The following is a 24,593-nucleotide window of genomic DNA, read 5'->3' on the forward strand; positions in this document are numbered from 1 at the left end:
ATTGAAGTTCAATGCATACATGTATTCATTAAACAAGTCTAAGAAGATTTTAAATGGAATGCATGCAGGTTATACAAAGGACTGTAGGAAAAGGAGGAGGCTAGTTACAGGGCAGAGTTGTGTAGGGGGACGTGGATATCATAAATGGATAACAAGCAGGACTATGTGATGCTCTTTAACATCTTGCCCTTTTATTGTGCTGAATTACGAGGAGACAGAAGGGTAAGTGGACTTGTACTTCACACTGGGGTCCTGCCTTCTTCTGAGGCAGAAGGGACCTTCCACTGAATTAATTCTGCAGAGCATCCTGTAGTGAAATGAGACCACAGAAGAAGCAGCTAATGCAATTCCTATTAAAATAAATAATCAAGCATGTGCTTTAACTAGTCCTGATTTTTATAAGACCATTGCTGGTATTAGACAACTGTTGGGCTGAGTATAAGTGGGACCCCAAAATCTCAGTGATCTTTATCAGTGGAAGAGGGATTTTTTGCACCTGAGAGGTAAGGTCCAGATGTAGAGCATGGGAATGTTAGAATCCAGTCAGTGCCTTCCACCTCCCTGTTATTAAAAGATATTTCTGTTCTTCTGCTAGTCTATGAAGAGATATCCCTGTCGACAGTGTGAACGCTCATTTAATGCCTCCAACAGTCTGCGTAGACACATCCGCAATAATCACGACACAGCAAAGAAAGTTTATACTTGCTGGTACGTACTGAATACCACTTTTCAAATTTGTTTTCAACGACAGGCTAAACCTTCAAGTTTGGAAGCCCTTTGGTAATAGATCGTGTCTGCTCATATCTACTCCAGGCTATAAGTTACTGGGGGAGAGTGAGAAGAAGAATATGTTAAACATGAGAGACTTGGCTAAAATAAGTCCTTGCTTTTGACTGCACAATGCCCTTTGGAAACTTAGGGTAAGGTTTGATTTGAGATCTGCAGGTGCAAAATGAGAATTATATTGCACATCCTTGTGGAACAGCCAATAAAATATTGGGCCAATCTTTCTCTGCTTTGTGGTTGGTGTAGTCATGCATCACTCTTGTGCCTTCCCCATGAAAAAATGGTACAAAAGGTGTGTAAAATCCTAATGAACTAGGGCACTAGACCTTGCCACCACTTTACACAGGCAGAACTGACTGCACAAGCTGCGGGGCAATGGAGAATTAAGCCTGCTGGATTTGCTTGGGAAGACGCACCTCGAAGTTGGAAATGTATTTGGAGACTTCAGACGAGCTATGTATCAGCAGCGAATGGAAATCATTGCTGGTGAACATATTTTAACTGAGAATACAGCCTTAGTTCAGGATAAAGCCCAGTGCTTACAAAACTGCCTGTACAACTGCTGTGTTCTCATCTACTGTTGCAGAATAAGTCATATGCCGAGCGACCATGCAGACTTGCTTCCTGTCTCATTCTGAGACATCCTTCTGAAACAGAATTAAAGCATATTTGTATTGGAAGGGAAGTCTGCAGTGATGTAGGTTGGGGGATTTTTTTTATTTAACTAAAATTTTGGTTTAATGCAAGTGTTTCTGAAGAGCACGCTGTCACTTTACTGCTCTTAAGTTACTAAAAGCCTGTCTTGAGTACATCCCTCATGTACTTTATTTCTTTGAACTACCTAGTGAGCCACAATAGATTTTAGTAAATGGATAAAGTATTGGCATCGCCACTGGGGCCTGATAGGAATACATTCCTGATGTGTTTTTCAGCCAGGACTTCTAAACTTTCCATTTCTTGTAACTGTGGTCTGACTTGGAACCTCTGGCAAAGATGAAATGTTGGCTCCCAGTATGTTTCATTCTGGCTTAAGTCTGTGGGTGATGGTCTTCGGAGTTACGTGTACCTGATTTGTATAAATCTATTCTCTCTGGATCAGTTGTTTTCAAAGTGGAGTGTATCAGAATCAAAATGAACATAAGGCCTAGCTGGGAAGAAGGATTTGTATAGAAATACCTAACAACCTGGGATGTGCCAGCCTACTGTATGCATTAGCTTGTACAGGCCCTGGAGTCCAGTTTTTCTATTACTTTTCAGAACGACACACAGTTGTGGATCCACAGCTTCACCCAAGGGTCCACGGGCATGCCATGTTTACAGCAGAGAAGACACAGCTAAAATTGAAGTGAATTGTGGTTGTGTTTAAATCTCAAGCTTGTAGTTGCTCTTTCTCAAAATCTGTTGATGAAGTCTTAATTGGACAGTGGTTGTGCTCTCTTTAATCATTATAGTGGGAGACTTACTGAAATTGTAGCACTTATCACATGAAATCTCTTCCTTGAAATACTTGTCCCAGCATCTCCCAACAGCTGCTCATTGTTTGGATCTAAGGTCTTCTGTTCAATTTCCCTTTTGATCCCTCTTAGTTTGTCCAGAGTGCTGTTCTAAAAATCTTCTCTGTGACTGTTGCTCGCAAATCCTCACATCTCTTTGAGTTCCTTCTCAGCTCCTTTCTGTGCTCTGTAAGGCATCACGTCTCTGCTGCTCCTTTTCTTTTCCCTTGGTTGCTGGTGTCTGTTTCCTTGTTCCCACCAGCCAGTTTGTATCAGTCTCACCTGTTATTCCTGTCAGGGGTTTTGATGCCTTAACTTCGTGTCACCCTCTTCTCCTGGATTTCCATGTGAAGCATGAGTAAAATCTGTCATTGATCTGACAATTGAGTATTTTTGTGACTCCAGCATGCTGTCTTGTAGGTGACCTCCCTCTGGCTTCTAACATTTCAAGCTGTGATTTCCCCTTCTCCCCCTGCCCTGCTTAGGTCTCTGCCTTCTGTTAAATTTGTAGGGAGAAACCAGTAATGGAGGACTTGCTTGAACACCCTCCTGCCAAGCTTGTCACTGGAGTAATTCAGGTTAGGAAAGCATCTTTCCTTGCTCACATGAAAAGAATTCTCAGTTAGGACAAATTGCAAAATACTCTGATGTTTTGTGTATTTTGTTTCATAATTCACTTGGTTATTGTTGTGAGAACTTGCTCTTACTTTCCAAGTCTTAAGTACAAACTGTCTGGAATGCTTGATTTTCAACATCTTTATTTTTTATAAATAACACTTAATAACCTCTCATCTTTCCTCCATGAGGGAGAAAAATTCCATCATTATTAAATATTTATTTATAATCTAAGCAATTCCTGTTAAAAAACCAGAAGTATTCAATGAGCATGTCTGCATTTTCACATCATTACTGACCGTTGTTTAATTTCCGTCTAGTTACCGGAAGATCAGTAGGAATGCTCTTCTCTCCTTTTAAAAGATATCTTTGTTGCCCAGAGGCACTTCATCTCCTCTCTGTTGCTTTTAATCCCTTGCTGCCTACATTTCAACTGCAATTTGTGCATTTCAGAGAAGTCCGGTGTTACTTGCCTCATTGCTCAGGTCAATGCGTAGCTGATGGACCTTCCCTGTGTCATGCTGGCAGGCAGCAGAAGAGTACAAAGTCAATCTTGGGTTTCCCAATTGCTACCAGAGACCTTTATGTACTTCACCATGCTGCAGGGGGATGGTTTATGTGTCTGCAAGACCTGGCACTTCTTTCCAGTAGACCTTGGTCATCTGGGAGTGAAGGTTAACAGATGGCACATCCCCTTCACATCTCCATTTGAAATGTCAACCATGGTCTCTGGCAGCTCTTGAATCCTACCAAGTTTTAACATGAATAGTTACATATGAATGATGTGTTCATGAGTGCTTCTGCCTAGGTTATTGTTATCAAAGTTGGAAGTTCAGCAGTTTTGTAAAAATTTTAAGTGTGTTATGATACACAGGGTCTTATGGATGGGATGCAGCACTGGTACTTGGTGCAGAACCTGGTTCTGCTGCAGGCCACCTCGGTGTTACACAAGTCATGAGGTCCCTCTGTGCATAGGTCTCTCATCTGAGAGTTGTTTTTCTCCTATGCATTTTCCATCTTACTTATCTTGTACTAGTGTAGCATGTATCACAGTGGGCCTGATCTCCACTAGTTCCTGTATTTATTTAGTACTGTACTGTAAATAAGACATGCCCTACTTCCATTCTCATTCATGCTTACTGTGGTAAATTCTAAACTGTTCTAGATTTCTCTCAGGGGTAATGTTTTATTATTAAAATGATGATTTGCTGCATATTTTGGTAATCTAATAGTACATTACTCACCAGCATCTGTCTCCAATAACACCTATTGGTTTGGTACATGACGAAGAGCTGTTTGGATGGAAACAAACAGCTGGGCATTTCCTCTAATAAATGTTCTTCCTTTTTGTATTTCCAAGGTACTGCACAGATGAAAATCAGACATTTCCTCAGCCGTTCATGCTGGAGAATCACATCAGCCTCATGCACGGCATCAAAAACCCAGACTTATCCCAGATGGCCAAAGCAAAAGCTCCAGAGAGAGACACAGCAGAAGTAACTGATATATTTTCATTGAAAAATAAATGTACCTGGCGAGTAGCTGTTCACTTGGGGTGTTATGTTGAGCCACAGCCTTGCGGCAATCAAGCCCTCTTGTCCGTATGGCAGATTTCCTTCCCCTCCTCAACTCCATCCAGTTTGCTTCTCTCTGGCAGTGCCAGGATCAGAACTGAAAGCGCAGCTGAGCTGCAGCAGCACCAGGGCAACGTATCTTGCATTTTTCAAGATACTCTTGAAGTGTAGCCCTGTGTTTTACTGGGCTTTTTTCAGTCTACTTTGTAACCACGTCTAATTTAGGTTTGTTATTACCCTTGTTTTCCGTTGCCACTCTGTTCATGAGCCTGGTACATTTTTCCTCTTTCTCCCTTGTTTTTCCTGCTAGTTACAAAAGATAACTTTTCTGTTTTAAAATAGGTACTAGTTCCGTTACCTGCGAGAACTGTGTTCCTCCTAAATAGGACTGTGTAATTTTTTTCAGCAAATGTAACTGTTCAACTCATTTTATTTTGGGTTGTTTTGGAGTGGAGGGTTGGCTGATTGGGCTTCTTTGCTCCATTTACTTTAAAAATAGCTGTAGGTTTTCTATATCACTGCAATTTATCGTTCATCTGTACTGTAGCACAGAGGGATTGGAGCCAAGACTGACTTCCCTCTGTATTTATGCCGTAAGGAAACCTGGAGTAACTCAAGAATTCACTTCCATGAGCTGATGGTTGCTTCCCCCAAGCAGAGCCGACGTACCAGGGCACCCAGCTAAACAGGGGCAGATGGTGGCTTTACGTGGCTCCAGCTGGCTCTACAAATACAAGCCTATAAGCTGTATCCTAAACAAAGACTGCTCAGTGCTGCTGGATAAGGAGATAACAAAATCACATGAAGGGACATATGCAAGCGAGCCATCCTCATGGGAGGAGAAGCACGCTGCGGGATTATAAGACAGAGGGGATGAGTTAATGAGAGATGCCATGAAGAAAAAGCCTGAGTGGAGAGGAAGATTTTCAGAGCTAAATCTGAGAAGCATTGTCTGGGCTAATGACCATCCGTGTGTCCCTCAGCTGTCCCTGCTCTGTGGGCTCCTCCTTCCCACACCATGTTCACATTCTCTTTCCCCATCACGTTTCTGCCCAGCCAACCCCTCCCAGGTCTCCCATCTCATGTCGCAGGACAGCAGTCGGAATTCTGCATGCTGGGGTGAGGTGTTTGGGTACTGGTAGGAAAGGCAGTGCAACTGGAGTCCCTAAGCATGGCTTCATTTAGTTTGTGTCAAAATACCAATGTATATTCACCCCCAGGTGTCCAGATACACGTGTGGAATTTAGCACTTCTTATGTGGGCTTCAACAATAAAGTAACTTTTTAATCTTATTTTTTTAAGGGAAAATCTCCAAAGAGGATGGCAACGGATGAGCTGGGTCAGGCAGAGACCGCTGCGGGTTCAGAAGCGCCGCCAGCCAAAAAACTGAAAGTGCATTGGAAATGCGCTAAATGCGGATTTGCAACAGACATCAGTACTGAGTTTCAGGAACACATACCTCGGCACAAGACAGACAGCTCCACCTACCAGTGCTTGTTCTGTGGCTTGTGCTACACCTCTCACATCTCTCTGAACAGACACCTCTTCATTGTTCATAAAGTAAAAGATGAGGAGGAAGAGGAGGAGGAGGAGGAGGAGGAAGATGAAAGGCAGAAGTTACAAAGGGAGATGAGTGAGAACGGACATGAAGGGTATAATGGTGAGATGAACACTACGGCGGAAGAAAATAACCTGAAATGCAAAGAGTGCAAAAATGACTCAGCTCTTTGTGAACACAGTCAGATGTGTGGCGTGGAGGGTCCTAATAGCACCTCGAACAATCATTCAAAGTCTCTTAAGACTTAAAAAACCCTTTTGGTTGGTTGGGGGGGGGTGGTTGTTGGGTTTTTACTCAGAATACAGGGTGGGGATGGGGCGAATCTTTGAAATATTCTGTTGATTTCTTGGTATGGACGTTGCTTTCCGTTAACTTCTATTTGTAAGGGAAATTTAAAAAAGAAAAAAAAACCCCTGCCATTGCATCCTAAGCACTAACTCTCCGCCAGACTGGAGAGGTGAAAAGGGAAAGCAGGGCAAGAATCCTCGCTGGAGCTTGTCCAGCTCCTGAGGATCAAGGAGCACTTTCTGCAGCTGCAGTTTCCTTAAGATGAGCTCTCTTCCTTTTGAGTGTGCACTGCCTCAGTCTCTGCCCGCAGCCCCAGCCTTGCCTTCCCTATCTCACTTTCTTTCTCCTCCTATTTATGGCTTCTTTTTTCTCTTCCCATCCTGCCTTTGTTTTACTCATTTTAACTCATAACGCGGTCTCAGAAAAACATGCTTGTCAGGACCATGCCGGCTGATCTGGGATCTTCTGTGTTACATGGGATGGGTTCAAGCTGTAGGTTGTGCTGATTTTTCTTTAATTGCCTGAATAACAACCTAATTTTCCAAAAGGCAATTTAATGAAATGTCTTGGACCTGAACCATCCCAAAAAAGAATTTTGTAGGCCCTGCCCTCTTGGGTGAGCACAGCTCAAAGCCACGTGTCGTGTTAAGGAGGGCCTAGTGCCCCTCGGGGACTTGCTGGCTGCGTGCCAGTGGAGTTGCACTGCTGGAAGCCATCCCAGGGGTGGGTGCAGCCAGTCCCAGTGCTTGGTGGCTCATCTCAGCAGGGAGCTCGGGAAGAGCCGAGTGGCAGGTTGGCACCATCCCCAGAAGGGGAGAACATCCCCCGCCCCAGTCTGTGGCATCAGCTGGAGTGAAACCGTCCTGGCATTCCTGACGGCATCTGCTCAGTGCCAGGGCTCCCTGACTGGCTCATTTTGAGCTGCTACAGCAGAGGAGGGGAGTGCAGCCCAGAGAGGTGTTGGCAGAAGTGGGAACTGCCTTCCTGTGGTGCTGCGAGGGCTGGCGTCTGTCAGTAGCTGTTCTCCTGCTGTGGCTCAGTGTTACCTGACACTTGGGAGACGTTTCTTTCTGTGTAGTCATATTGACTCTCTCTTTCCTCACTCGTTGCCCCATCACACACATGCTTTGTGTAATATAATTATCTTCTATACCATTATTTTTTTTTTAATATGTTGAGCCAGAACCCTGCTGGTTATTGTTTATTATGATGTTTAAATAATTTAAGAACTATTTATCTTATTGCATTTGGATCACTCACCTTCTCGTCTCGACGTGTTTTGATACAAACAGTTTGGACTCTTTGTATTTTTTGATACGGTGTACGTTAGCCTAGGGGATGTTTTACCAGGTAGCCTACGTAGAGTTAAGGATAGCAGGGGGCACTCCTGAGCCATCACGTATCTATTTAACCCGCAGCGGCGTTTGTGCCTTGCTTTGATGTTTACTTCAAAGTATTGCAAATAAAAGCATCCAAGGGTGCCTGCCTGGGCGTCGTTCTTGGCTCAGGCCGCCATGGCCGTCCCTTAGCCACCTCCCTGAGGGGGCGGGGCCGGAAGCGGCGGTGACGCGGACGGAAACGGAGCCGGAAGCGGAAGCCGGGCCGGTCGGGCGGTGGTGCTGCCGCCGTCGGTGCCGGCAATGCTGTCGCTGGACTTTCTGGACGATGTGCGGCGCATGAACAAGCGGCAGGTGCTGAACCGGGGTGGGGGGTGGTCGGGTCGCGTCGCGTCCTGGGGGGTCGGATCGGCCGGGTCTGTTCTGCCCGGCCCCGGGCCGCGGAGCCTGACCGATGCCCCTTTCTCCCCCCGCCCCCAGCTGTACTACCAGGTGCTGAACTTCGGCATGATCGTCTCGTCCGCCCTCATGATCTGGAAGGGGCTGATGGTGGTGACGGGCAGCGAGAGCCCTATCGTGGTGGTGCTGAGGTAAATCCCACGGGGGGGGTTAAATGGGGCTCCTTCAGTGGTAGCACTCGGGGGTGAAGGGTAAAACCCCACGGGGTGTGGGTAAGGGCTGGAGAACCGGCGGGCCCCGCCGTGGCGGGGCGGTGCTGGGGCCGCTGGGCTCACCCGGAGGAGGTTTTCCAGAGGGATGGGGCAGCAGGAGGCTTCTGCCCCGTCCCCCGTGGGTGAGAGGCTGTCTAAGAATTCGTGCTCATGTGTAACACAGAGGAACAGCGAGGGAAGAGGAATAAGTAAGCAAAGCCGACAGGCTTATGTAAAAATAGCATCTAACTCTTCTGCTTCTGTCAGCTGGCTGGCTTGTATGTTAGAGAAGTGGTCCTGAGGAAGGACTTCAAAGAAATATGGCAAGAGTGCAACCTGGGCGTTTCTGGATTGTACCAAACCTCCTGGAGAAATGCTCGGCAGTGCGGGTGAAAGAGACTTTGAAAAGGAAGGCCTTGAAGCAGGGAGCCTGGCACAAGTGGAGAACCCATCGCTCGGGCAGATCATCCCTGTGTAAAAGCAATGTTTATGACAGAGTTCATCTTCTTATCAAGGCTAATGGCACTTCCCGTAGTAGAAGTTGTGGTAGCAGAGCATCACAGTGCACTGGCACCTCCTGCTATGCCTGTCTGCATGTCTTGTTGCTGCTACATGAACAGTTGAAGTATGTCATGAGTCTTGGTTCTTTTGAGATGCCAGCACATAAACTCGTATAGTGAAAAGGAGTTGTTGGGTTTTTTTAAATGGGAACTGGCTTGCTGAAATGCCCAGTGAGCATTATTCTGTGTTATGCTGCATCCTTAAAAGTATCTACTGCCTCTGCTTTTGCAGCTGCTAGTTTTTTTCCCCTGGCCTTCTAGTAAGTTGTAACATGGGCAAGAAAAGGGGAGCTGTAGCTGTAGCTGTACCCTTTTATACGCATGGCTGAAAAGAACGGATATCACCCTGTAACTGGATATGTTTTAGGTGTGGCATGTTGCCTTTGCAGAACTGCTGTGCAGTAGATACCACCGGTGTTACTCCCACCCTCCCAATGCCTGGGACAAATTCCTGTGGCCGAAGTTATTGGGCAGGCATCAGATGCTGATGCTGTCAGATGCTGCGTAGATATATATTGTAGAGGGCCTGTGCTGTGGCTGCGTTGGCCTTTCTGTGTGTTTCTATGTCAGTGTTAATTACCACATGCCATTTAACAAAACTCCCACAAAATAAAACCGAGTGGCGTTCCTGTTCCCTCCTGACAGGTGTGTGAAGTCCAAGGGAGATGTTTCATGCTGTTCCTCCCAGTGAGTAAGATGGGGGCCTTTAGGTCACATCCCTTCTCCAGCGATGTGATCTTCTATTCTGAATAGCAGCTTCTGCACTGTCTCAAGATAAAACATGAATATATGCGGTACTTAAAGTTCATCATTTTGTTTTGTACTGCATTATTTGTTTGGAATTAAGAAGGTTAAGTATTTTGTAACAATTGCCATTTACAAGACAGGAGAAAAATAACTTGAATAGCAGTGCCTGAAATGAGATCGTCAAGCAAAGCGATGAATCACAATAACAAATTTTTAGCACACCCGTCTGTCTGTTCCAGATGGGAGTACAAGAGCCTGTATGCTTTCGGTGCTTTGTTTGTGAGGATTATCTATCTACCTGTGAAAAATAAAAATAAATTAAACAAAGCTTCCCACCACTGCAGTGCTGCCAGTGTAGCCCTACCAATGGAGAGCTCAGAAGTAGAGAAGATACTGCTTGTCATGAGCCTTGTTATTATTAGGAAAGCAGAAGGCTTTTCCCATTTGGTGTGCTTTTAACACCGGCTGCTGGCAGTGCTCTTTTCCCAACAAATCTGAACTGCTGGTAGTGTGGTCATTGAAAATCTGAATGCAGTAGAGGTTAGACACATGTGTGGTCTCCAAGTCCATGTGGTTTTCTTAGGAGCTTTTCATTGAGGTTATTGTGAGATTTTTCTTAAAGGACTATAAACTCTGAAACCTGCTTCTGAGTGTTTAAATATTGTTCAGTTTCTCCTCTTTTTCAGTGGAAGCATGGAGCCTGCATTTCACAGAGGAGATCTCCTGTTCCTCACGAACCGAATTGAAGATCCAATCAGAGTGGGAGAAATCGTGGTCTTTAGGATAGAAGGAAGGGAAATTCCTATAGTCCATCGTGTCCTGAAAATTCATGAGAAGTATGTTGAGAATTTGGAGGATTGTACTGCAGATGTTTAACTAAATCGTATTTTTCCTCATCTCCTTGGCTAAAAGAATGGGTGGGACATCAGTAACAGATATCCAGGTGCTGTAGGAAGAAGTAACATAGAAGTTTGGGAGACATGAAATCTCTCCGAACCAGAAGCTTCTTTGGTTTACTTGTAAAGATAATCCAGCAGAATTCACAAGCTGGGGAGTCTGTGCTGGTATCCTGGATTCCCCATGTCACTTAATGTCTCCTGTGCCATCATTTCCATCCCAAGCTGCTACATAATGTTGCTGCGTTGTCTCCTCTAGGTATGGCTGCATTTGTGTGTGTGAAGTCACTCTTGTTTGTAGAGGTAGAACTTACGGAAGAAAGGTATTTTGTATGTAGTGTGCATTATTTTAGAGCTTGTCTTCATGCTCCTGGTTCCTGCTGTCATACAAAGGCAGGGTGTTTCTTTTGTTCTCTGTAGGAAATGTTGCGCTGTTATACTCGGAGTCTCTATATGCGCTGCGCTCTCCGTGTACTGTTCATTCTGTAAATGTTTAGCAGGTTGCATGTCTGAAGGAATGAAGCGCAGTCAGTCTGGTTTGATTGCTGAACAGGGTTTAGTTTTCCAAGCAAGGCTTCCTCTGCAGCCACGAGCCTTCCTATTGCTGGTTGGGGAAGATGCAACTGTGACTGCTCCAGGCCAGTCTGTGGGGATATGAGCCAGCCCCATGAGGCATTTGAGTGAAAACTAAATCTTGAACTGAATCCCTGGTTCTTCCAGCCAGCTCTGAGAGGGCAACGGTTGGCTGGGGTCCCAGCATCTGTTTCTGCTGAGTAAATGCCTGCTGCAATATGAATGAACTGGAGCTATACCAGGGCTCAGAGGTCTGTTCCTAGGTTAAGTGAATCACTTCAATCGTAAAGGTGGCATTTGAGAATTTCTCTGGTCAAGTGAGGTTGGTGGGATAGAGACGGTCCCTTACCCAGGCATTTGTAGCAGCCACAACTGTTGGGATATCTAGACCATTTGTCTGGCCCAATGTCAAGGCCGACCAACTTTGTGCACATAAACAGTCCAGCTGAAATCCTGGCTATGAGAGTATGGCACCTCTCCCAGTAGACAGAGCAGATTCTTTGCTGTTCAGATTTATTCTATGTCAAATACATTTAACAATGTCAGTTTTCAAGTCATGTTCTTTGATACTGCTAATTTAAAAATAAGGTCAGTATACTTGGTAAATTTTATATCTAACATTGCACGTGCACTTTTTGTGATGTCTTGGGAACTCTTTTAAGTGAAAAGCTACTTTCCTTCTCCTGTATTGCATGCTAAAGGCTCAGCTGGGCTCCAGTGCTGCTGCTTGGGCTGACTATTGAAGAGGGAAGAAAGATCAGGGTCTTCTCTCTCCGCTCTCAGCTAGTGTATGGGAAGGAGAAGCAGAAATGTGCATTCTGTGTGGCAGTTCATCTCCAGATATTCCTCACGCTTCTTTTTTTTTTTTTTTTTTTTTTTTTTTTTTTTTTGCCTGGCTCTATCTCAGCACTAGGTCTTAAGGTACCCAGTGCTTTTTATTTTTTTAAATGTAACAGAACCATAGTGCCAGTCCTAGATTCCATGAAGTAAAGCCATTCTCCAGTATTTTAGGTTTCATTTAAATAAAACAACCAAACACAAACCTGATCTTTATATTAGGAAAGATAGAACTGAAAAATATGTCCTGTGACCTGAAGTTGGGTGCTGAAGGCAGGACTCTGACTTATCAATTGATTCTTTCACTAGCTAAAGAATATTTTTCTGATGCCAGTTTGGAATTCAAGAGTGTCCTCAGAGTGGCCGGAGTTTCCTATTTTGTCCTGTAGTTGTGGACTGAATGAAAACTGTGAAAAGTTTCTGTGAAAGCTGACAGGAGTGTCAAAATGAAGGAAAACAGAAACCCTGTTCTCTGTGATTTTGTGGCAACTTGGGCTCCAGTTCACATCAGTATTGTTTCAGTGAGAAAATGTTCTTTTACTTGCTAGCCCTTTCTTCTTTGTTCAGAGCGAAATTGAGTTCATTCTTTATGACAAAACACAGAGTCTGGAGTCAAAATTTACTTAGTGGTTTTGGTGCAGGACAGCCAGACCAGATTTCATTCACCTTTCAGACAGCAGAGCAACTGTGCTGTGGGCTTCTTACGCTGGTTCATGATAGAGCATTGAATCTGCTCAATAAGATGGTGTGATCCTACACCATCAGTCTTCAGACCTGAAACTACATTATCTGCACCTTTGGGTATCTTCATCTTTTTGCAGACTGTCTATAAGCTCCTAGAGTGTTCACTGTTCCCATACTGTGAGCCAAATGTGCTTTGAAGAAAGACCTGTTCTTTTTTTCCCCTTTTATTCTTCCAAGCTTCTCCTGTCAAGTAACACACATTGGTATTCAAGCATGATGAAAACAGCATGAGCTCTGAAGATCTTCTGCATGCTTTCCAGAGTTGTATTTCATCTGTCGTTTCTGTGAGCAAGCCGACAGAATCAAGCAACGAGAACGCTCTCGCTCAGCATCTGCCTTCAGATGCCACAGGGAGCTGGCCGATCCCTGAGTAGTGGCACAAACTGCTGCTTAGAAGCAAGCGTTGCTGGCTGTCCAGCAAGCTGAATGGAAATGACTGGGGAAGGGTGCATAACATGGTGTGTAAAGCTAGAGCACAGCAGCAGCTGTTTCCAGGTCAAAGCAGAGGTGCATCTGCTCCAGGATCGTGTTTCTGACCAGCTAACTAATTTGCCTCAGGACGAATTAAAGACTAGAGAGAGTGTGTAGCAATAATTTCCCTGCTTTCTGCAAATTACCATTTCGGGCACAAGGTGACAGTTCTGTATTTATAGTCCTCTTTTCTCTTTTACGTGGAGTACCTGGTCACTTTTTGAACTGATGTAATATTTTGGCATCCAAAATATCCTTCCAGAGAGACATGATTTGGTTTGCACTGTGTTAGTTAAGCACAGCACCTTCTCTGGCTTGTTTTAACCGGTTACCTCTGAGTTTCATTTGATGCCCTCTAGGTCTTCTATCAGAAGAGGCAGTGAAAAACTGATTGTTGCTGTCTGTGTCATTTGTATTGGACTACCATCATATCTCCCATCAGTTCTGTCTTTTCCAGGCTGAAGAGTCCTGGTCTGTTGTTTCTTGTATGGAAGTGGTTCCAGACCTTGTTACCCATTTCTGAACCTTTGCCAGTTCTTCTCTCCATTTCAAAAAAGGATGTAGGGGATTCAGAACTGCACAGAGCATTCAAGATGTAGGCACATCGTGAGTTTATGCAGTATTGTAATGGTATTGTTTGTTTTGTTCTGTCCCCCTTTCCTAATAATTTCTAAGTTTCAGCTTGCTTCTGACCACTACTGAGTAGAACCATGTGCTTTAACCCCAAAGTCTCATTTTGGGTGGTAGTATAGAGACCAGAACCCAACATTAGTATATGAAGCAAGAGAAGCATCAACACGAGAGAGGTCAAAAGCAAAGAGGCGATAGCTGCACCTTCGCTAGAAATGGCTCATCCTGCTGGTTCTGTTCTGAAACTTTGCTGGAAAGCTTGGCTGGGGCCAGAATCCATTCTTTTGTTGGCAGTTTTTTCCCAAACAGTCTGCTTTCCACTGCATTTGACAGTTTCCCTTTTTCACCCTGCTCGACCATGTAGCACATGATTGCTTCTAATATCTTTGTGTTAGTCTCTACACGCTTGTTCTAGAACAGCTTTTAATAAGCTCTTTTTCTGTGACTTACCTGGCTGTCTTGTCTTTGCTAGGCAAAACGGTGACATCAAATTTCTGACAAAGGGAGACAATAATGCCGTTGATGACAGAGGGCTGTACAAACGAGGGCAGCACTGGTTGGAGAAAAAGGATGTAGTAGGACGAGCGAGAGGGTAAGTGAAGTTGAAAAAGATGCAGCTTTTTACACTGCCCTCCCCCAATGCCGTCTGTTAATTCCCCTCTCCTCTTGAACTCTCCCTGCTGGGTTTTTGTGACCTGCCTGAAGGCATTTCAAAAGGTACTGTGGAGAGTTAAAAAACAAAGGTAGTTCAGTTCTTAGCTTGCCTTAAGCGAAGGTATCAAGCTATGAGCTGCATCCTGAGATTTTGGTGCTGGATGGACACCAATGCAAAGGCAGCACACGCTTAGGTGTGATCAGAATTTTCATCAAAATTATTCTGCAAGGCACAGTCTTTGCAGGCAAGCGAGATCTGAACAAGGCACAGGCTAAAACACACCCTGAGGCTGGTTGTCACTCAGCCCCCACTGCCATGGCTTCCCTGCTTGGGAGGAAGAAGTCCCAAGCCTGTTGACTGTAGACCTCAGCATGCTTGAGTGGCTCTTCTGTTGTACAAGTACCAGGGCAGTGCTTCTCCCGTATGCACCTTTGAATACTGTTTGTTTTAATAAAACCTTTATTCTTGTAGATTTGTGCCCTATATTGGAATAGTGACTATCTTAATGAATGATTATCCAAAATTTAAGGTAAGAGCTTTTTCATTTTCTGCCTACTTCTCCCACCCCAGCTAAAATTGCTTCATGAGAACTTTGTACGCACAGGCAGAACTGTTTGGCCTGTTATGTTTGCTGCTGTTACTGCATCTTTAGATGTGAATGAATGTGCACTCTTGCATCTTCTCTTCTTTCTCTTACAGTATGCAGTCCTCTTTTTACTGGGTTTATTTGTGCTGGTCCATCGAGAATAGCCTCTTGCACTGACTTATGAGGTGAAGATGCCATGGATTTTTTTAGATGAATGTTTAAAGTAGATGATGGTCCGACGTGCCAGGAGGAAGAAGAAAACACACATTTCAAAGCTTCTTGCCAGTTTGGGTTTGTTTTGGTTTTTATTGCGTAAGGGCGAATGTTTGTCACGGTATTTCCAATGGTTTGTCACATTTTAGCATTTTTAGTGAGTTTTTATATTAAAAATTTAAGCCAAACTGTTCAGTGTTTGTACTTTGAAGCTGAGCTTCCTCTTGAAGTGCCTACAGGACTGTGTCCTCTAAGTCTGTGCCTCCGCTGGGCAAGCGTGACCTCTCCCTGTGCTGACTGAACTGTGAAATGGTGAGCTGTGGAGGTGATGTTTTTTCCGATTCAGAACTGGAATAAAGATTTTGCATCTCGCCCGGTATGAGCCCTGCCACGTTCTTCGTTATTGCCCTGAGTGCAGCTTTGTTGCCCAGTTTCTGGGGGGGGGGGGAGTACCTGGGCTTTGCCATTGCAGACTGACTCCTAGACCCTAGCGAGCTAACTTGCCCTTTCTTTACAGAACAGCAGCAGCTGTTCCTCTCATTTCTTTTTGGAGAGTAAGCAGTCCTGAGCTGTAGATCCATTCAATATTTCTATGTTTCTTTACATCACACTGAAATAATCTGCATAAAGACTGCAAGGTGTTTTGGGCAGAAGATGGCAAAGGATTACTTTGTGCATAAGCTGTCATTGCAGCACTAGGTAACAGAAGAATTGAGATGGGAAATACCATAGCTGTTTGGTAGGGACTATTTAGTAGGATGCAATAGTAAAATTTTCTTAGTTTTGGAAATGGGTTTTAGGTCTCATAATCCCTGCAGCTGGCCACGCCTTACAGCTCACCTGAAAGCTACAGAAAGGCTGAGCCCCCACTGCCCTGAGTTCTGAAAGAAGAAACCACTTCTCACAACATGCAACAGCTCTTTTTTCTTTTTTTTTTTTTTTTCCCCTAGGCTTCTCATTCAGGATAGTGATCCTGGTTGTGGTGTCAGAGGAGAGCCCAAGGAAGAGGTACAAGTCAGAGATTCTGTAGTTATCAGCTTCGATATAAATTTGTGCCACCTGCTCTGAGTGATTGACCATTATAACCCGCCTCCATGGTGTCTATACTGACTCATGAATACATTTTACTTCCCCTTCCCTAGGGCAGATCTTCACAAGAGCAGCCAGTGGGAGCACGGTGCCTTTGCTACCTCTGTGCAAGGCTGCCTGACCTCTCTTCTGCAGTTTATTTACCAGTTGTAGCCTGGAGTGGGAGCCTGTCTCCTCCCCATCTTGTGCTTTCCCTGGGTTAACAGCTCTCCTTTCAGTCTTGCAAAATCTACAGACAGTTCAAGGCTACTGTGTGTTACTTCAGGTGCATTTCACCGCATCCTCTATTCCCTCTTCTTTATGACTGCTCCAAGATTCCACACCAACAGGGATCATTAAAGATGATTACTGCTGCCACGCACACAGCTTGTGTAGGGTAAAAGCAGCCAGGAAAGGCAAGGACAAAATCCAACAGGGGATTTATGGTCTATTTTCAGTTTCTTGCATATGTACCTCATTAGGCTTGTCAGGCCTGTCCCATCTATGGAGGTGAATTGTGCTGTTAGTTATGTCCATGGGACCATTTTGCTTAATGCTCAGTAGCTGGGCTGACCTGTGGTATCCCAACATGAGTTGGTTTAACCAGGTGGTTTGTTCCCTGGGTAGGATGAAGCAAAAAATCATCTTATGTTTGGGACACTGCAAAGAGTCTATGAACAGGTCCAGCACAGAGCCTTGAGCCTGTGGCCCTTTGAGTAATCACAACTTAGTAATAAAAAAGGGTACTAAAATCCCTATCTCCCACTTCCAGTGCTGGAGCCCTTGAGAAGAGAATTTGGATACAGTTTCTCCAAAACGCTTGAGTCACGGATGGGATGTTTTGTCAAAAGCCAAACATGGGCAGCAGTGAGGGAACACAAAATCTCTCTTTGAGAGCTGCTATCACCATGGAGCACCTTCCTGAGGATTTGGAGCAGCATTTCTGCCTTTGCGGGTCGCACTGAGGCTAAACTAGCTTAAGCTAGTTTTGTGCATTAATTGGTTTTTAACTTTAACTTTAGCTCACATAAAGGACTGAGTTGAGCTCTTCTGAAATCTGCTAATCAACACCTCCCAGTGAAACCTCACTGAAAGTGCTGCTGTTGCTGTTCTCTGAGTTCTCTCGCTTTCACACCTTTTGCAAAAATCTGAGCATGCAGAAGCAGTTGCGTTACTGTCACTGAGTTAATTTAACAAAAAAAGGCTAAAATACACAGGATTTATGATTATAGAGCAAGGATTAGCTCTTAAAGAGCATCTGCTGAAACCCCAGTTCTCAGAGAAAATACATGGTCATTCTGAGATGTTAGGAAATAATAACGTACCCCTCCTGCTTGTGGCAAGATTACCCTGCTGGCGTTGCGGGTTACTGGCAGCAGGTGTCAGCAGTCAGTGCAGCTGAGGACACACATTCGTTGCTAGTGTGCGTGCAAACCCACACTTGGGCACTTGCAGGAAGGTGTGCCTTTCCCAGCCTTGCTCTCGCAGTATGCCATGTGAAGTAATTGAGCAGGAAGCACTTAAAAAATGCAGGGTGGTTAGGGTAAAGGGTGGGATGAAGCCTGCTGCAGCTCAGCTTCAGTCGGTTGCTCTCATCTGGGTTTGCAGACGCTACAAGAACAGAAACAATTGCCCTAAATCAGGGGCTGTGGTGTGAGATTAGGGAATTCATTTCTATGGCCTGCATTCTGCCTATTTTCAGCTCAGTGTAGCTGAGAACATGGTTCTGTGTTATCTGCAGTCGTGAAATGAGGTGTTGGCTCTAATTAGAGTGAGGATAAATAAGCAGTTAATCCACTCGCAGCTTGAACGCCCACCAGCTCCCACACTACCTCCTGCATCCTTGTAATGCCTTTCCTGTCACAGTGGGAAGAGAGGGTGCTGGGGACGAGCCTGCACAAGCTGGAAACTGAGAACGTGGAGGCAGGATGACAAAGAGTTGTTGCTGGCTCTGTCCCCACCAGACTTACTCTGCTGAGCAGAAAAGCTACAGAGCGTGCAGGATTTCTGGTTCAGCTGGGTGCTAATGCTCAAATGTTTGGTGAGCACTGCTGTGCTCCCGCAGAGCCAGGGGTTTTGCTGTTAGAACTTGATGTGTCTTTGTTTTTTATTTCAGTTTTATTCTTTTTTTTATTCTTTTTTTTAAAGATAAAGCTGTCTGGCCAGCTGCAGCAAAGCCTTTGAGACTTAAGGCCTAGGAAAGATGGAGATCTTTGTGTCACAACAGGATTGGGATTTGTTTGTAAAGTATGTGGGTGTTGAAAGGTCTGGTTTATAAAGGTAAAAAAAAGAAGAAAATCTGCCAGGGCTAAGATTGCTTCTGTCTCTGTTGTGGTTACAGCCAAACAGAGCAGGTTTTCTGGTAGGCAATTTCATTGCTCAGTTACTGTTCAATCACATCTGCAGTTCAAGGCACAGATTCCTTCATGGGCTGTTCCACAGAGCAAAGCAAAGCTGGGCTATTTCTGATAGTTGCTAGAATTTTGTTGGGTGGCTTTTTTTTTCATATCGAAGCTAAATGCATAAGTGAATGCATGATGGATGGGAGGTGAGCTGTGAGGAGTAATGTGCTGAAAGTTGAAGCTCCTTGAGACAAAGGCTGTCTTTGTGTGTTTATGATGCTTGAACACGCAGTTGTTGGCTAAACAGTAATAAGCATTACACTGTTTCATCCAGATCTGTCACTGCTTATGGCTCAGCAGGGCTTTCTAGGGCTTGGACTTGTAAGATGATGGGTTGCATGCTTTCTTTAATGAGACCGGGTAATCTCATGGTGGTTTTCCTGCCCTTAAAATCAGAACAGGTCAACCTTATTTTTTCTGAGGAGAATCTGCAAGATGAAGTCTTCTCCATGCATGGTTATAAGACCACTTCCTGCTGGAGAAATGCATGAATGCAAACCCAGGGCACAGCTCCCAGAACGGGCTAAGCTCGTGGCCAAAAGAAGGAGAGGAGAGGTGGCTTAGGCAGAGCATGTCACTTGGGGATGGCTCCTGTGCTGGAGCAGGGGAAATGCAAAGCAGATGTTTACGTATGCAGGCTGAAGACCCACACGTTGTCAGTGACTGGGTGGCTGAATCAGGTGAGGAGTATCCTGGTTCCAGTCCTCAGACTGCAAGGTGTGCCTGGGTGATGCCAGAAAGGCACAGCCTTCACAGTTCCTGTCAGTGTCAGCTGCTCCTGGTGGTAGTTGATGTATAGCAGATGACTGGTCTGACTGTCTCATCGCTGGCTGCTAGGAAAAGAGAAATAGCACCTACATTGCATTTTGAGCCAATTTAATAGCTTCCTGCCCCTTTTACCTTCTCTCTTCCCTTGCAATACTTCCATCCCTTTGTTGTCTGCACCCAGCTGCTTCAGCTTGCTCACCCATCAGGAAGCAGCAGATCTCTGCAGAGGTAGCTCCACCAACCTGACACGTGCTGGAGTCAGCACGTGGGAAGGGACAAGGTGGCTTTCCTGGTGGATCTGCCTTGTTGGATCTACTTAGCCATAATCAGGTGGATTCCCTGCTGGTTGGTAGTCTGCCCAGCCATGAGGAGCCCCTCTTCATGGTAGCAGCTTTTCTGCTGCTGTGTGCTCGTCCCTGCTTACCCCTCAATTTCTTTAAAAAAACACCAGCTCCTTCACACATAGTCCTGCTTCCCCGTGCAGCAGGGCCTGCCTATGTGCCAGGTCCTGCTGGCCAAGCACATCATGTGTTGAACTTTTCCTGCTTATGGGGTAATTCATACACATGTTCAATTCTAGCAGGTCCTTTGAATGCTTGATCTAGCAGCGCTCCCTAAACCTTGGGGGAAATCAGGTATCTCCACAGAGTAGAACAGTCTAATTAGGGATGGACTAGAAATGCACCCTCTGTGATCCAGGACGGAGCAGACACACTCACTGTCTCTTGCTCTGTCTGCGCAGCTCCTCATCTCTTGACTTTTTTGCTCCCTCTGTTTAATAATTTAAAAACAGTTCCCGGAGTGCTCTCTGCCAAGCATCTTGCTATCACCTTTCCTTTCCAATCTCTCCTTCCCCTAGGAGAGATTGGACTCCAAACTAACCTTGCAGGGTTTCAGTTTCCAGAGACAGAAGTAAAAATAACATGGAGCAAATGAACTTCAATGTAATTTCTCTGAACCTCAATTCACTCAAACTGGGATGTCATATTTCTGCCATGTAATTCTGGTTGGGACGCTTCTGAGCTAGGCCTGGATTTGCCTGCAAGAAAACAAGATTTTGTTCTCTAAGTCTTCTTGCAGAGCAGTTATTTGTACTGTGTCTGGTGGGTGTGGAGTGAGTAGGAAACCTTAGGGAAAACCACAACTCATTTATGGCTTAAATGAAAATTGAAAAAGAGTTGAAAACAAGATGTGCGAGATTTCAAATTTTATCTTTTATAAACAACAGTTGTTGCCTGTGGATGAATGAATGTAACAGAGGGATTTAATCTTTGTAAACAAGAGACAAATGCATCAAAACAGACCCTCAAGCATATGGCAGGACTTTAAATTTGACATGGCTTTGGAGAAGTGGTGAAGAAGAGGCTGAAACAACTTAACCGCTACTAAGAGTTTTATTGGCACTGGGAGCTCTGTGAAAGAGACAAATAGGGGCATTTGAGGCCTTTGCTGTTTGTTTTTTATTAGAGCCATTGGTTTTGAGCATGTGTTTGCTCACCCAGGTGGATATTTGCAGGGCCTGGGAGCGCCTGCACTGTGTTTCTGGAGCTCTCCAGCTTGGAGTCTCTCCCAGGCCAGACTGGCCACCTCTCTGGGAGATACATTAGTCAATGCCAAGGTATCAAAGCATAATTCAACTGAGAAGAAACAAAATGGACCTTGCTTTAAACCCTATGAACCATGGTATTTCCAGGCTGATCTGTTATGTTTGTTCATTAGTAGCTCAGTGTTAGCAAGACCCTCTTAGCTGTGCAGTTTTTAGATACATTTATTTTGCGTAGTTATGGAAAGGTCTCCTTTCTTTCCCTGGTGAAATCTTGCTTCTTCGTTAGGTACATTTGGAGGATTTGCTAATAGTGCAAAATTTCACAGGTCTGTTACTACTCATATTAGCCCAACACAGACAAGAGTTGCTTTTTGATAAGGAACAGGGCACCCCAGGTGTCCTGTGCTGCCATCAGCTCCTGGACACCAGCAGTGGAAGAACCTGCAGAAGAGATCAGTGACCAAGAGGATAACAACGAACCCCCAGGCCTGGGTAGAGCTGCCCATGGGCTCTGAAGGGATGCAAACCTGAAAGCACTGAGCTATTTGCCGTGGTGAGCACACATTCTGTCAAGCCCACCATGGCACCAAGGGATGGAATGGTGGCTGAGGTGGAGATGCAGGGATCTGTAGGGTGTAAACCAGATCTGTGGACTCAAAAGGGGTAGGGCTGCTTAAAAGAGTAGACTTGGAGCTTGTTGAAAGAGTTAGGAAGTGTATGGGCAAGGTGAGCCCACTGGGATCATCCACCTGGATTTCCCAAAGGTATTTGGCAAGGTCCCTTAGCAAAGGTTCCTAAAGAAAGGAAGCAGCCCTGGAACAGGAGGTGAGGTCCTTGCAGGGAGAAATCATTTGCTAAAAGGTAAGGAACAAAAGGTAGGAGGCAACAATCTCTGTAGCAGAAAACACCAGGGAGCTGTGCAGGGACTGCGTTCAGCATATTAAAAAATGATCAGCAAAAGCAGGCAAATACTGAAGTTTGCTGCTGATACAAAGGGTTGTGTGGATGAAGGCCAACTGTGGAAAGAGACTGGGCAATAAAAAAGATGAAATTCAAATGTATATAATATAAAATGGTGCATGGGGGAAAAAACAATTTTAACTCCATTTATAAAACAACGGGTTCCGAGTTAAGTGTTACCATCTGGAACGTTGAAGTCATAACAGATTGTGCTATGAAAATGTCAGTTCAGTGGCCAGTAGCCATTGAGAAAATAAATTGCGTGCAAGAATTACTAGGGGAAAACAGAGAGCAAAACAGACAATCACTATTTCCTCCGACTAGAGGCATCGGGGAAAACCAATGGTGCAAGCTAAGGATCCCTGGAGCTTTGAGGCTGCTTTGGGTGAAAAGGGACCATTCCTGGCAGGTGTGGATCTGTGCAGGGCTGCAGAGAGGTGGCTGCAGGCTGCTCTCACCCAGCCCCAGAGTGTTAAACCCATCGGGAGAGGGGACAGTTAGCTCTGTGCAGACGCATGCTCTGCTTTGAGGACATAACCATGTATCAGAAGCCCGAGATGTTTGCTGAGTCACCTCTGTCCATCCCTGGTTCCATTGTGAGGCCCTTGCAGGAAGCTGGTGGCCAACAGGCCGATCTCCTGCACCACCTGTGGAAGCCAGTGCAGTGACCTTTGCCAGCAAAATAAATTTCTAAAATAGAATTTGTAGTGCCTTTTTTGATGTATAAGCTGGGAAGATTCCTTTGGTGGCTGGTAACAGTTGGGAAAGTGAACCTCTGCTGAGCTGGAGAGAGCAAGCAGTGGAGGGGCGCTGCAGTGACAATTCCTGCCCTGAATGCTGGAGGTCTCAGCAGGCTCCAGCCTCATCCGCTACCGAGTGCGGGCTCCCTGGCTGCTTGGCAGATGGGTGTGCAGGTGCTGGAGGGCCCAGCTGTGCGTGCCAAAGTTGGAGGAAGGCAGAGGCAGAAAATCTGTCGCAAACCCTGCCACACTGGTGACTGGGGATTGGAGTTCAGGTTATGGTGCCTCTCCCAGGCAGGTCCAGGGTGCCAGTTATTTTTCCCAAATTAGGAACAATGTCACCTCTTTGCAAAGAAGATACAGACTAAAAAATCCAGAGAAAACCTGGTCTCCCTTTGTAAGCAATGCCACTTTTGTTGCAGGCACCTCTCAGGCTGCCTTTGTTCAGGCTCAGGGTGACGAGGGGGCAGCCCTCTTGCCTTCCCAGGAATGGAGTAATTTGGCCACAGTGTGATCAGCGCACTCTGGCCCCATATGACCAAGCTGCAGTCCTTATTTTCAGGTGCAGTAAAACACCCTCTGGATGGACCCCTCTTGTCAAGCATCCATGCCTGCCTAAGGGCTGCTCAGCACCCATGCCATGTTCATCGGAAAACTCACTTAGCTGTAATCATGCTGTTGAAGAGGGTGAGCTGTGCTGAGCCTCCTGCTCAGGATCTGTCTGTTGGTGTCTGGGGCTAGTTTTTAATGAGACTGCTGCAGAGGATGAAATCAGTGTTCTCAAAGCCCTGCCTGGATTACAGCTGTGCAGTTTCCTTTAGCACCGATGCTGCTGCTCAGCAAGGAGTGAGCTTGGGTCCCTTTCATGAGTTGTTTTCCATAAAAACCCCACTGGCTGCCCTGAATCGTGCTCCCACTTCCAGCCTCCACCAAGTCCCTGAGCAACAATTCCATTGCTCTTCCCAGGCTTGAAATCAGGGTTATGGCCTCATATCTCCCACACATGCCCCATCTGGCCAAGCCTCGGTACTCAGCAATTAATCCAGTGTCTCCTCAGTTTCCAAGCATTTATAATGACACTGCAACAGGGCAGGAACTCCCTGATTTCCTTTTCCAAGCCTTTCCCAAGCTGGCCTTGCAGTCCCTCATCAGTACCACTGGGATTAGAAATACCTGTGCCTCCTCTCCCACCCTGACCAAGGTAACGTGTGCAGCCTGCAGCCACCAGCAGAAAAAGAGGGAAGATGTGTATCAGTTCGGTTGTGTATCTAGTTAAAATCAGATCAGCACAAAAGCCTTCACGCTGTTTGAAATGCTGTGTTGGTTCCCACTGGCCATCCCCTGTCCCTGGGGGTGCCTGCCCCTCTCAGTTAATCTCCTAGGAGCACTGTGCTGCCCTGAAGAAGCAGGACTTAACCTCTGTCACGCTTCAGTAGGTGCTGTAATTGCCCGGGGGTCTTTTCTCTGCCTTCTCTGTAATTGGTATCACTTCATCCCTGGCTTCATCCTCCGTAATCCTACAGGTAACCCCTCGTCTCACTCTTCCCCGCCTCTGGCTGCTGGTGTGCAGGGACACAGTGGCTATAGCAAGTGCCAGGCCAGACCCAGTCCTGCTGGGCCACCAGGCAGAGTTTGGACCCTGACCCAGGGAGAGGTTTCCCACCCTGCCAGCACACTGCAGCTGCCTGAGTGAAGCCCTGGCATTTCTGGGGGGAAAGCAGCAGACAAACCGCTTGCACATGCAGTGGAGCTAGCAGCTCCAAAGCACCCATGGAGGAATGCAGCTCAGCTTCCCAGATAACACCCCTTTCCCAGTGCGAGGAGAAACCAGACTCATCTGTGCCAGTGCTGAGAGTACCAAGCTCTTCCTTCACATCCAGCACCCTCTCTGGACCT

The 24,593-nt window shown here is 45.7% G+C and overlaps 2 protein-coding genes across 3 annotated transcripts in view; both read left to right on the forward strand.

The window, feature by feature from the left end:
* The window catches only part of ZNF592 (zinc finger protein 592), a 40,590-nt gene extending 34,299 nt beyond the window's left edge, over positions 1–6,291 (forward strand). For both annotated transcript variants that reach the window (XM_075505522.1, XM_075505523.1), the window contains 3 exons: positions 596–708; positions 4,255–4,390; positions 5,771–6,291. In XM_075505522.1, the coding sequence (XP_075361637.1) occupies positions 596–708; positions 4,255–4,390; positions 5,771–6,274 (753 nt within the window). In that variant the 3' untranslated portion in view covers positions 6,275–6,291. The remainder of the gene's footprint in view (positions 1–595; positions 709–4,254; positions 4,391–5,770) is intronic.
* Positions 6,292–7,847: 1,556 nt separating this feature from the next.
* On the forward strand, positions 7,848–15,573 carry SEC11A (SEC11 homolog A, signal peptidase complex subunit). Its single transcript, XM_075505524.1, has 6 exons — positions 7,848–8,005; positions 8,132–8,241; positions 10,295–10,444; positions 14,232–14,351; positions 14,886–14,943; positions 15,114–15,573. Exons 1-6 carry the CDS (start codon positions 7,955–7,957, stop codon positions 15,162–15,164), a joined length of 540 nt encoding a protein of 179 aa, XP_075361639.1. The 5' UTR covers positions 7,848–7,954; the 3' UTR covers positions 15,165–15,573.
* Positions 15,574–24,593: the final 9,020 nt, after the last annotated feature.

The sequence above is a fragment of the Mycteria americana genome, chromosome 6, assembly GCF_035582795.1.
Source record: "Mycteria americana isolate JAX WOST 10 ecotype Jacksonville Zoo and Gardens chromosome 6, USCA_MyAme_1.0, whole genome shotgun sequence".
In the NCBI taxonomy this organism is placed as follows: Eukaryota; Metazoa; Chordata; class Aves; order Ciconiiformes; family Ciconiidae; genus Mycteria; species Mycteria americana.